This window comes from Aythya ferina (assembly GCF_964211825.1).
Source record: "Aythya ferina genome assembly, chromosome: 21".
NCBI lineage: Eukaryota > Metazoa > Chordata > Aves > Anseriformes > Anatidae > Aythya > Aythya ferina.
The window spans coordinates 1,222,375-1,234,807 of record NC_140319.1 but is presented as its reverse complement, the minus strand read 5'-3'; the positions used below and the strand labels follow the sequence as shown (position 1 = coordinate 1,234,807).

Genomic DNA, 12,433 nt, shown 5'->3' with positions numbered 1-12,433 from the left:
TGACACCGTCCTGGCTCCGCTCAGCCCTTGGTCACTACAGAAGCGTTATTAATGCACTTGGTGTGCAGAAAGCTAATCTGGATTAACTTGTTTGCTGGTTTAAAACGAATTATTTTTGAACAGTTCTCCAGATCTGCGGTATCTGCTTTCCCTACAGCAAAGCCGCGCGTGTTTGTGGGTGGATTCCAATATCAGAGCCTGGAGGAAGGTCTGATCAAAGCCGGGCTGGGCTGAGATTCCTTTCTGAGCAAGAGGCTAGAACTGAGGCAACAAATCATTAATCACAATGCAAAGAGGATCTGAAAAACCTGTGATCTCAAGTACTAATATGCAGCGAGGCGAGCTAAGAAGGGGAGGTCTGGGAAGGGGGAGTGAGGGAGGGTTCGCAAACCATTTTTTAGGGGTGAGTCGCCAGGTTTCATGGGAAGACGTCATCTGCTGGGTATGAGTGCTTTGAAGTCAATGGGCAGCGGTAGCATCGAAGGATTGGCCAGGGCTGTCTCTTTTTTTTCCAAGATTTATTAGAAATATCTCAGAAGTGCTAATTTGGAGCCAATATTTAACATGTCGAGTGAGAATTTTAAATAGTTAGAGGTCATCGTCTGCTATAAATTCTGAACAATGTAATTGAAAAAGTGTTCGATAAGGAATAACTAATGGGGTTACCGTTGTTTTATGGGGAGGAAGCATTTGTCAAGGCCTTTGATCATACGACGAGTGTGGCTGATAACAGGCTTTATGGATGGGCTGTAGCTTTTCTAAAGGATTTAACCAGAGCTGCACAACACTATGCAATTATCGGCAATGCTGTTCTTTGGGATTTAAACACAGGCTTAGTGGAAGATGTGCTTCGTGCATAGGTCTCTGAGATGAAGACCAGCGAGGTGTCTGAAGGTGGAAGGTTTGCAGTAGTCATCTAATTGTTGTCTGTAGCCCTAATGTATAAGATCATACCAGAGCAGTGACTCATGCAGTTAAATAACTGGCTGCCCTCGGAAAGTGATGTCAAAAGGTGGAGGAATGCAGAAAAGGAAAGGCAGCAAAGGAATGTCGACCGTTGAGCCAGAAATATTGATCCTTTGATGGAGGAGGTGGCTGTGCAGTGACTAATTGTAACTGAAATGTTTCCGCACGGTCTGGGGCGCATGGTACCAAGGTGATGACTAATTAAAGCAAATTTACCCTGAAAGACGAGGGGAAAAACTGGAAAGATGTTTGTTTTACAGGACGGGCCACTTCCCAACCAGAGCAAGGGGACCGAGCAGCTTCTGTTATCTCCCAGCTTTGCTAAATATATCGCTGCCTTCTGACTGTACCGAGGCCCTGGTCTGACTGCAGCGGGGAAATTGTAGAGAAGAGGGGGTAGGTGCAGGATTTCTACACACACACACACACACACCCCACGCAGAGGTGGAAGGCAGTTGCAGAGCTGAACTTCCCGAGGTCCGGAGCATTCTCATCGTGCCGCAACTTGCGGCGCAGTCGGCGTAAACACGGGTGCCAGCCAGCGGGCCCGGGCCCTTTCATCCTCAGCCCTGCCTCCCGGCGCTGCGCTCGCGCTGCCTCCCGTGCCAAGCGGGCTGGGCACAGCCAGCTTCTCCCTGCGCAACCCAGCGTGCCTGGAAGGATGCTGGCAGCTCGGCAGGGCGCTCCTGGGAGCACCGCTGAACGCAAGTACAGGGGCTGTAAGGCTGGGGTCGCGTTTGAAGGAGGCGGGGAGCTCTTCTGCACCATCTCGTGGTGCTGCATCTCCTGCCCTGAGCTAAGGAAGCACGGCAGCTCCTTCGGTCTGGCGCCATCAGTAGCTGGTGGGGCCGTGTTGTGGGGCAGTTTCGGAGCCAAGATGGCCTGACAACAGTGAGCAGCAAAGCTGGGGTGCTATTTTCAGCTGGGAGCCATGTAGCAATGGGAGTTCAACAGCCAGCTGACTTCTCCCCCCTCTCTCTGATGGGGAATCTGACCTCTGAACTTGACTCCCATATGTATAGGTTACTTTATTTGATGTAGTTGACGTTTAAAAAGTCAATGCCCTCTAATTATCACAAAGGGCATGTGTTTTGCATTCAGCTTTCCCTTCCCAGTTATAGTCCATTGATCTTTATTTTGGTTGTCTCACACTCTGGGTGAAAAAGCTCTGATGCTTTGTTCGTGGCTGTTGTGCAGCACAGAGGGAAAACAGGAATGTGTTCAAAATAAGCTGCCTTTGCAGTCTGTTTGCGTATCGGTGTCTTCAAACATCAGAAATATTTATTCTTTTAATTTCCAGTTACAAAAGCACGCCATCTCTGCAATACTGAAACTCTGGGACGCACTGAATTTTACTGGAATTTAAGTCCTTTAAAAAGAAATAAAAATCCATCCCAGGGTTTCAGCTTCTCCTTGCTTTCCACCCAACAAAGAGCTGAAAGCACCACGGATGCACATCTTCCTCCCAGGGTTTGTTCTGCACCCTGAAAGGCTGGTATCAAACCGGAGTTTTCAGTTGTGCTTGCGTTAATTACTTTTTCTCAAACTGATCTGCCTGCCTTGGCTTCAGAAGCTTTGAATGGCTTGCTAAGAAGAAGCAGGAAGGCAAAGTTTAAATTATTTTGGTCTAGGATTAAAATACACGCCGTGCGGACGTCATGGTGCCTGTCTGGCTGGCCGGTTTTTTAAATCCAAATAGAGGAGAGGAATGTTGCCACCTCCCCTCGAAATAATAAATGAGCTGCGCTCTGTGTGAAAGCAGGAGTCGCCAAGGCTTTGGCGTGGGGAGGAGGTGAGGGGCTCTCGACCTGTCACGATGAGGTAGCGATCAGATTTCTAAGGCAACAGTAAGCTTTCAAGAAACATTGAGCAGATCCCCCCAGAAGCACGTGTTGCTTTGCACCAGTTGCACCAATTGCACGTGCTTCGGGGGCGGCACTGCCTGGTACCCTCACCTTGCTGAGCCGTGGCAGCCTGCGAGGGCTCGTACCGTGCACAAATGGTGCCGGGGCTAGGCTTGGGGAGTGGGTGAGGCTACAGAAATGCTTTTGCTCATTACTCCTGGTCCCACTCCTTATTCCTTCCTTGTTATTCCCGGTTCTGCTCCCGGGAGACGTGCTGGGGGGTCGTGCAAACCTCCTCCGCCCGTGTCGGTGCCAAGGCAGGCCAGCTTGCATCCCAGTCCAGGTACCTCCTGCAGCCCGCGCAGTTCCTGCGCCACTATTTACATTGCTCAACGTATCCCCCACCCGAAAGGCAGCTCCACAGGTATTTCGCGTGGCGTAGGTGTGTATTATACAGCTGGGCGAGATGTGGTTTGAGATGAAGCCTTCAGCTGCAGGTAAGGACCCCGTGTGGATGCACACGTGGGGTTGCTGGGTGGTCCCACGCTGCCCTCGCACATCCCCCGGCCCCGCTCTGTGGCCAGCTCCGTGCCCCGGCCTTCCCAGCAAGAGCCAAGGGCGTGAGGGCGGCCGGCTCCTCGGCTCTTTTCCTCTCCCTGCCCAAGGGAGGCCATCAGCCCCTTGGTTCCCTCCAGCCCAGGTGCTCTTGTAGCAGTTCCGTGGCGGTACGAGCTCCCCCGGAGCAGTCTGGTGTCCTGTCAGCTCAGCTAACCCAAATCTATTTTAATTTTATGGCTCGTGGAGCTGGTGAACAGCCACGTACAGCAAGTGTTGTGGAGACAGAGCAGGAACGGCGCAGCTCGCACCCTGCCCTGCCCGCACCTCAGCTTTGGCTTCAGCACGGAGTAATGCTGGCTGCTGGAGCTGCTGCGCTCCTGTGCTGAGCTTACAGACACAGCGAGCTTGAATTTCTCTTTTACATTTCTTTTTTTTTTCAAATTCCCTTCCCAGCTAGAGCCCTGCCCTCCCCGTGCTGCTGATTTTGCAGCCTGCCTTGTGCTGGTTAGTTACGGAGTCGCGTGGTCCTGTGCACAGACACCCACCCTGGAGGGGCTTCTGCGTGCCCCCGTGTACTTCTCCACATCGTACCCAGGGTTGTACGTTGCCCTGCACCAGGGGCTGCCTGCCTCAACTTTGCCTTTTCCTTTTGCTCTTTGCTGCTGTGCGATATATTACGCTTGTCATGGTGAGGGCGATGGTTCCTGCTCCCTCCAAGCCCCAGGTGATTCCCTCATCTGAACACATCCAAGCAGGTGGGTGCCCAGGTCGGAGCACGCTGCATCCCTGGCACAGCAGGGCTTGTGCTGAGGGACCACAGGAAGGATTTAGTGTTTTGGGACTATCTGTGTTGAGTTTGTGGTGACTGGGGGCTGTTAAATATGCCCCTGGAGATGCTGTGACCAGCAGAGCAGCTCCCTGCTAGGTAGGTCAGGCTTCAGCAGCAAACTTGTCCTTCCTGCCAAAGCCGTGTGCTTTCCTTTCCAGAGCTCTGCAGGAAGAAAGGGAAGACTCTTTGAGAAAACCCAAGAATTGAGATTTTCAGGCTATGTCAGGTCAAGGGAGGATTGAATTGCTAAAAGCAGAACGCGGCTGAGGCGCGTACCTGCTGCTATGGCTCCTCTTTTCAGGTCAGAGGATTGGCAGGTGACAACGCCTGTGCCAAAATTGCCCATGGAAATTTAATCCTTGCAGACTTAGAGTCAGTGTGTGCGTGTCCATCAGAGCCACCACCAAAGGACGAGCTCCTTCTCCCTGTGCCACTGTCAGGCCCCGTGCGCTGTGCAAGGTGACCCCAGCGGGGTCCCTGGGCCCTGCCCGTGAGCGGTGGGGGAGCCCCGAAGAGCCGCGAGCATCCCACGGTGCGGGGCTCAGCCCTGACAGGGGGGTGCTGTGTGAAGTCGGCGGGGCTGGGGCTGGTTGTGAGAGGAGGGAGACCAGGAACCGGGGAGCGCCGCTCGTATCCTCAGCGCCTGTTGTGTTAATCGCAGTGGTTTGACTTCCTGAACGCGTCTGCATCACGCTGCAGTGCTCACACGCATCCTCCGAGGCAGAGGAGCTGCACCATCCCCGTCTGCTCCGTGTGTGTGTGTAATTCAGTGCGTGTCAGAGGTGCCTGGGTGCCACGGGACACAAGCTGGCTCAGCACACTGGATTTTTTCGCTGCTGAGTTCGGCTTTGGGCCAAAAGCTCTCTCTTCCCTGGGTATCTCAGAGGGGTTGTCAAGTGTTGTGTTTCCTCCCCGTTCCCCTTCGTGCTGCCTGATCCTGGCCCCTGAGAAGCAAAGGGGATGCTCGTGTGAGATGCCTGTGTTTCAGTGGCACTGGGTTGTGTTGAGATAAGGAGAAATGCTGTCAGCTTTGGAAAAAAGGAACAAGCCACCAGGCGTAGGTGTACAGGACTGTCACTTAGGAAAATTTGGCAGCCCTATAAGCAGTGTGAAATAGCTTAGAAAAGGTAAGCGTGCTGAAAGCGCTAATCATAGCTAATCTAATTAACTGTAAGCTTCTAAGGCAGCTTTCTTTGCACTTTCAGGAGCAGGTCTGCTTGAGGGGATAATCGTCTTAGAAGGTTCTTGCTGGAGGTTTGCACTGGTCGGGGATACTCCTGAGCTGGCCCGTGGTTTTGGGGTTGCTGTAGCCTCTTTGCTTTTCTCCTGCCTGAATCCCCGGACTGGGGGGAGGAAATCTTCACCCAACCCATGAAGACAGGAGAAGGACAAACTAATGGTGGGTTTCTTTTCCCTAGGCGCGTGTTACTATGACGCCAACCAGTCGATGTACGTGTTCGGGGGCTGCACGCAGAGCAGCTGCAACGCTGCCTTCAACGACCTCTGGAGACTCGACCTCAACAGCAAGGAGTGGATCCGGCCCCTGGCATCAGGTGAGGGGCAGCGCCCGGCCGCCTTCCCTAGCCCTTCTCCTGCTGCCCTGCTGCTAAAACCCTCATCAGATCTCATCTGCAGGGCTGCGTGGTCCCAGTCTGTGTTTTCCCACATGTTTTATCATTGAATGGTTTTCAGGTCATGTCCTTTTTTGCCAGCCTGTGTGTCCTCTTGCCCGCAGCAGTGCGCTGTGAGGCAGGCTGAGTTGTTTCTGGTTTTCCTCTTTGTCTGGAGAAGGTGTTCAGTGCTGGTTCGTGCCACGTGGGATGAGTGCCACTTAACTGCAGTCACGAGAGGCTGTGCCAGTAAGTGGTGGTGTCCCAAAGCTGAGATTTTTTGAGTGTCTTCGGTAGTTGCCACTTAGGTATTTTGAGGAGTGGATGAGACATGCCCGTGCTGGCTACCCACAGCAACCAGGAAAGCGTGGGAAAACAGGTACGTTCCTGCAGTCCTGCTCTGAGCGGAGCAGGAAAATGCCACAAATGATTTCCCACACTGGCTTTGAACTCCAAATGTCACACACGAGATGTGTGTTTTTCATATATTGCTGAATTTGACTAACATAACTTTGACAAAAGCAGAATTGGGGGAAGCTCGGGGGGGAGGGGGGAGTATAAAACTAGCCATTTTGGCAAAAGCTTTACATTTAACGAAGAGAGGGAAGAACAAAAGGAAAAGGAGCTCAGCACCCATCAGGCGTTCCTTGCTGAGTTATCTGCTTGGGTGCAGACTCCCTCTGCCCCTGCTTCACGCGCTGTAAGTATTGTGCCTCCAGTATTGAAGATTACTTAATTGTTGTTTCAAGATGTGTTTTCCTGTCTAACATTTTTTTTTGTTACGAAGTTCTGTGAAATCAAGATGTCCTGCGTGCTGGTGTTACTTGAGAACTGGTCAGATGTAACTCGAAGTGTTAATGCGCGGCTTGGTGTTGGTGGGATATATGCCTACACAGGCTTTAAACATTTCAGTTTGATTTTTGAGTCTGCCCGTCCAGTGTATTACGTCTGCAGGTGAGAACTCAGCAGGCTGGGACTTAAAATGGAGGAAGAAAATAAAGCCCAGTGCATGCTTGTGGAAACTGGCTCTTGCTCTTCCTCCTTCCGTGCCGTAGCGCTCGCCTGCTCGTCTCCCTCTGCTCAGGGTGGAGGAGAGGCCATGGGTAGCATAAACAGGATACTGGGCTGTGCAGACCTCTGGTGTGACCCGGGACGACTATTCTTGCAGCCCAGCGAGTTCTTCCGTCGGATTGAATGTGGGGCATGACTCGCAGTTAGCGCTTGCACCGCGTTAATGAACCCAGCCGCCGGCACCCAGCTCCGCGTCTCAGTCACTCTGTTGGTATTTCACAAAGTAGAATTCCCACTGCCTTACTAACAAATAGCGCCGTTAAAAGAACAAGTCCTGTGGGAATATGTGTCAGAGTTAAGTCCCATGGGAAGATCCCCCGAGGAAATATTTCTGCATGCTGTCATGAGCGCATGGAGCAAGATCAGATCGCAACTGAAACTTCAGGCAGTCTCACCGAACAGAGAGCGCTCTTGTTCGTCGGTCTTCAGAGAAGATGAGTCACCCGCGCTTGTGCCGGTGGTGGTTTCTTGCACATAGCTCCTTTTTGGTGCCCTAACCAGGGTGTTGGCACCCGCTGCCTGGGAAAGAATAGTGGCTGGAGGGGGCAAAAGCAGAGAGCTTTGAAACTTGGAGTCAGATGTAAATAACGCAGGAGGGATCTTAAAAGGAGAGCTGACGTTGATTGATTAACGCCTGCTCCAGCACGGGGTGTGTGCGAGCTAATTGCTCCTGGAGGTTGAGGAGGAATTCCCACCCCTCTGCTCTATGCTCCGTGGGGTTTGTCTGTCCCCAGGGTGTGACGGTGGCTTCTCCACCAGGCCACTTCTGGCTCGGAGAGGTGCCATCGTGCACGGTGACCCGTGCCCTTAACCAGGGGGTCCTGGAGCAGGAGCGTGGCACTGGGGCTGTGCTAAAGGCCTTGGACCCTGCCCAGGGCCGTGGCTGCAGTGAGCTGGAGCAGCTTCATCCCTGCCCCTCATGGGGCTTTGCCAGGAGAAAGTTTTTGTTGTTGTTGTTGTTGTTCTCCATACCTGCTGTTTTCATTTGGGTTTTCTTACTTGCGGGCATCAGATGAAATGACATCAGAGCTGGGTAATTCATCCCCACCGTGAGCTGCTGCACTGAACCTAGGAGTAAATATTTAGCCTTCAAAGAAATAATTGGCCCATGTTTCTTTAGTCTCGGAGACGGAGGAGGTAGGTAATTGCTTCAAAAAACCCTAATTTTTGAGGTTTCAAAGTGCTTTTTGCTTAGATCTAAAACAATGGCATTGACTTTTTACTTATTAGACCGGAGCAGAACAAGGGAGTTAATGCCCAGCTTTTATGTAGCGCTTCTTGCTGGTGGGGTGTGAGGCTTCCCAAAGGCGGGTGGGCAGCAGCATCTCTATTTTAGGAACGTGAGCAGGAATGCCTCTAAACTCCTCTCCCTCAAGCTCTCCTGGCCACTCGGAGTTACTTTGCACCTCCTGCACTCCCACACGCAAATCCTGCTGGAGCAGGAGGGAGCGCAGGGAGGGATTATGGATAGCCCTTGTGTGTGGGAGCCCTGCAGGGGAGTTACCGATGGAGACAGGCACGCAAGGGTGTGCAGAGGCAGCTCAGCCCTCGTGTGGTGTGCGTGGATGTGGGGCGAGGCCGGCCGCAGCCCGAGGGCTGTGTGTGTGCTGTGTGTGCTGTGTGTGCCTCTCCAGGGCAAGAAACGTGCAGCAGGGGCTGCCTGGCCACGGAGGAGAGGTCCTCGTGTGCTCTCAGCGCCTGCTGCTGGGATGTAAAATTCGTCATTCCCAGCTGCAGAGGAGTTGAAGCGTGCACAGGAGCTCACAGCGTTTCCTACACAGGGCAGCAGCACCGGCTCGTGCTGACGTGTGAGTGCACAACTGCAGCCACAGCGTCCTCCTTGGGTCGGGGACCCCCCAGGCAGGTGCTTTTCTCCATGAGTGCTTTCCTCCAGCATCAGGGATGCTTTCTTTGCCTTCATTTGCATCATTAACCCAGGCTCTTCTTTGATTTTTGGCCCCTCTATTTGCAGAGGCGAACCTGATCGAGGGCTGGAGGTGGCTTAAGCTGGAGTTTGTTTATCCAGCTGGAGGCAAGGGTTAGTCTCAACTCCTCTGCAGCTCAAGCCACAGCACGCTGCTCTTGCAGCAAGGGCCCAGGCAGGATGACGTTGGTATCAATAGTCCTCTGGTGCTCCCTGAAAACAATTTCTCATGCAGCTGAAATGGCTGTGGAAGGAACCAAAAATTGCTTAAAAATGGAGACTTCACAGCCCTGGCACAATGGGGCAGTGCAGGAGCTGTGAGGCCTTTGGCACAGGGCTGCTGGCACGTGGAGGTGGCCAACCCAGGGCTCAGCCCCACGCTGGCGGCAGGGAAGACTTTCCCTGTTCCCTGCAGGTCTGTGAAATGCTCTTCCTTGGGATCCCTTCTGCCTCTGTGCTGTGAGATCTGTGTGGCAGCTCCTGGGAGAGGCTGCCCCAGCCATCAGCGCTGACCCAGGCCCTTCAACGTCATCGTCCCCTCGGTGTTTGGTGTTCGTGTCATCCTTGGGCTGCTGCGGGTAATTTATAGGCAGGATGGAGAGCGTACCCCCAGGCAGCTGTCTTTCTGGCTTGCCCCTGCTATTTCAGGCTCCTGAAGCAACCGTGTGTTTCTGCAGCCTTTCTCCTTCCTGTGTTTGTTGGGTTCTGTTCCTCAGGAGCCCTGCACTTGGCCTCTGTGTGCCAGAGCCGTGCGCTGAGCTGGGAAGCACCTTTGGACCTTTCGCAAATCGGAGAGAAAAACGCCAATAGCTTTGCCTGTGCTCCCAGAGGCTAACTGGGCAGAGGTAGACAGCTTTTTTTTTTTTTTTTTTTAAAATCAGGGTCTTGTACTGTGCTTATAAAATAAGGAAGGACAAAACAAAGACCAGGTCTTTGCAGGGAGAGGAGCGCTAGCCAAAATCATGAAGACCCATCCTCCCTGCTGGGTCTCCGTTACCACCCTGGGCCGAGCACCATCCCCTCCTTCACTGCCATTGTCCCTCCAGCCACAGGAGAAGGCGAGAGCCCCAGGAGTCGCAGTGCCACCCTCCAGCAATGTCTTTTCCCATTGCTCTGCTATCAGAGCAGCCCCACAGCCCCACGGCTCGGCTCTTCCTGTTTGCTGCGCGCAGCCTTGCCATGCAGCAGCCCGGCCGCCCTTCCTGCAGGAGGGCAGAGCTTCCCAGCGCTCGTTTCCTGGTGCTTTTGTCTCCGTGCAACGAGGCCGCCTTAGCTTTGGCTGGGGAGATGGGAGCACTTCTCATCTCTCCCAAGATTTCAGATTAAAACAGGCTGGAAGGCGATGCTCGGTGGTGGATGCTCTGATCCTCTCCGTTCATTTTAGGACATTGGCAGTGCCAGGGCGCAGCGGCCGGTCCGTCCTCCCTGCCTCTTACTGCTCCAGCCCGAGCGAGCAGGCAGCTTCAGCACCAAGTCTGTACTAAAAGCATTTGGGGTAGCCTTCATGTGACACAGCAAGCGTGCAAAAACCTCTCCCACCTCTGTTGCTCCAGCCCTGCTGTATCCCCAGGCCCCGCTCCGTACCGCTTCAGCACTGCCGGCTTCTGGCCCGTGTTTCGAGGCAGAGTTTGGAGCTCGGGTTTCCCCTCGTGAGCCGAGGGGAAGGTGCCTTTGATGGTGTTGTGTCAACAGAAGGAGCAGACGAAAGGAGGTAGGAGAGACTGCTGTCACCTGTCCAAGGAGGCTGTATCAGATGTGGTCCCGGTGCAGTGGGAGGCTCTCTTGGCTGCAGCATGAGAGCCCCAGGAGCCCGCCCGCTGCGTTCAGCGCAAACAGAGCGCCTTGCCCTTGCCGAGGCTGTCCAAAAACCTTGCCCCGAGCAGAAAGCCCTGTTTTTGTAATCTCCTTTTGGAAAAACAGCGGCAAGTTTTCAAAACAGTCGGTGAAGTTTCATAACCCTGGTGCTGATACGGGGCGAGCTTCCTTTTTCGGGGCCTCCTGGTGGCTTCGTGGAGCTGAGCCCCCAGGGCTGTGGGGTGGTCTGAGGGAGCAGTGGCATTTCTGAAGAACAACCAATTGTTTGAACAATGGGAACGGTCTCACGTCTGGATGGGTTTAGAAGCCGCTGTGTCTGAGGATCTCCTGAGATCGTGCGGATTGTTCAGTCGCTGTCCTTGACTGCGCTCCATCTTTTTTTCTGTAGCAGTCCCTGCTGAGGCTTGTTACTGAAATACTCTGCTCTGACCCTGTACCGCAATGCTCCCGTTCCCATTGCTGAGCGACTTGCCGTGGATCAACGCAGCGAACAATCTAAGGCATGTCCTTGCTTTGGAAAAAAAAAAAAAGGAAAAAAAAAAAAGAGGGCGACATCCTGACCTGCCCAGGGCAGCAGTCTCTAAAGCAGTGCCTCCCAGTCCGTGCGCTGCTGCTGGTCCCGAGACACCAGCAGGTAGCCTGTGAGGTGCTCCTGAGCAAAACAAACACGTTCCCCTGTGTGGAAGGAAGGAAACGAGGAGAGGCAATTTTGAAAATAAACTTTCAAAATTTAGCCCAATTTGTTTCCATTTACAGCTAGATACCCTTAAGGGGAAGGCTGCGAAATGATCTCTGTGTACGTGTGCGTTTCTAAGCTTAGTGCAGCGCTGAGCAGCCCCTTTTAATTGAAGGCACCCCTAACTTTTTAATAAAAACTTGGGATCACCTTGAGCTCTCTAAAGCCATGTCATAGCTCCGGGCCTCCTGGGAATCAGAAGAAGTGAAAATCTGATACCTGGCACAGAACGGTGTCTCTAATTATGACTGCAGCTTCAGGTGTCTAATACTTCAAAGTAGAGCAGGTTAATGAAACCTGTGGAAATTCCTCGCCATATGTGCAGTGTCTTTCTGGATGAAAATGGCAGGGGATGGACCTGAATAAAGAGCGCTGTTGTAGCGCTGAACCCAGCCTGGAAAAGAGGAGGACGCTTCCTCCAGGTGACTTTACCTGATCTGGTTTGTTTCTTCCTTATTCCCCTTTGGGTTTAGTAATTACAGGTCCTGTTCCTGCCTTTGCAGACTAAAACTTTCCACGTTATCCCAAGCCTCTGTCCTTCCTGACTTTGCCACAGCCGAATGCTGTGTGAGCCCTCCAGCCTGGAAAGCCTTGACCCCTGCGGAAATTCTGCTTTAATTCTGGTAGCTCTGCAGTGCTGCCAACTGTGGGATTGGAGCGTGCTTATCTCATACCTGATTACTGCCCTTCTGAGATGGAGCCACGAGCTTCTCAGCTTTGTACCCGTGTCGATGCCTGTGTCTGTAAGGTGCAGCCACTGACGCTGCTGCCACTTGCAGCACTCATCACGTTCGTGCCATCCTTCAGGACAGGCGCTGTCACAGCACAGGTTGCTTGGAATTGCTTTTTCCAATTAATGTATGGAGCTTGTTCCCTCTTTGAGCTCGCAGATTTACCAGCAAGGGGGAGCGCTGGCGCTCGTCTGTCAGGCTGGGAGCGCCGAGGAGCACCGGGGCAGGCAGCCTTGCGAGAATGCTCCACTGCAGCCTGGAAATAGGAGGCAAAGAGCATCTTCTGAAGAGAAACCTGGCTGACAGTACACAGAAATGCTTCAAAGAGCAGCACGCTGTAGTTACGCAG

At 53.1% G+C, this 12,433-nt stretch overlaps 1 protein-coding gene across 2 annotated transcripts in view; it reads left to right on the top strand.

Moving 5' to 3' along the window:
- Nucleotides 1–12,433, top strand: part of FBXO42 (F-box protein 42) — a 48,921-nt gene that overhangs the window by 17,248 nt on the left and 19,240 nt on the right. For both annotated transcript variants that reach the window (XM_084494811.1, XM_084494810.1), the window contains exon 4: nucleotides 5,616–5,750. In XM_084494811.1, the coding sequence (XP_084350937.1) occupies nucleotides 5,616–5,750 (135 nt within the window). The remainder of the gene's footprint in view (nucleotides 1–5,615; nucleotides 5,751–12,433) is intronic.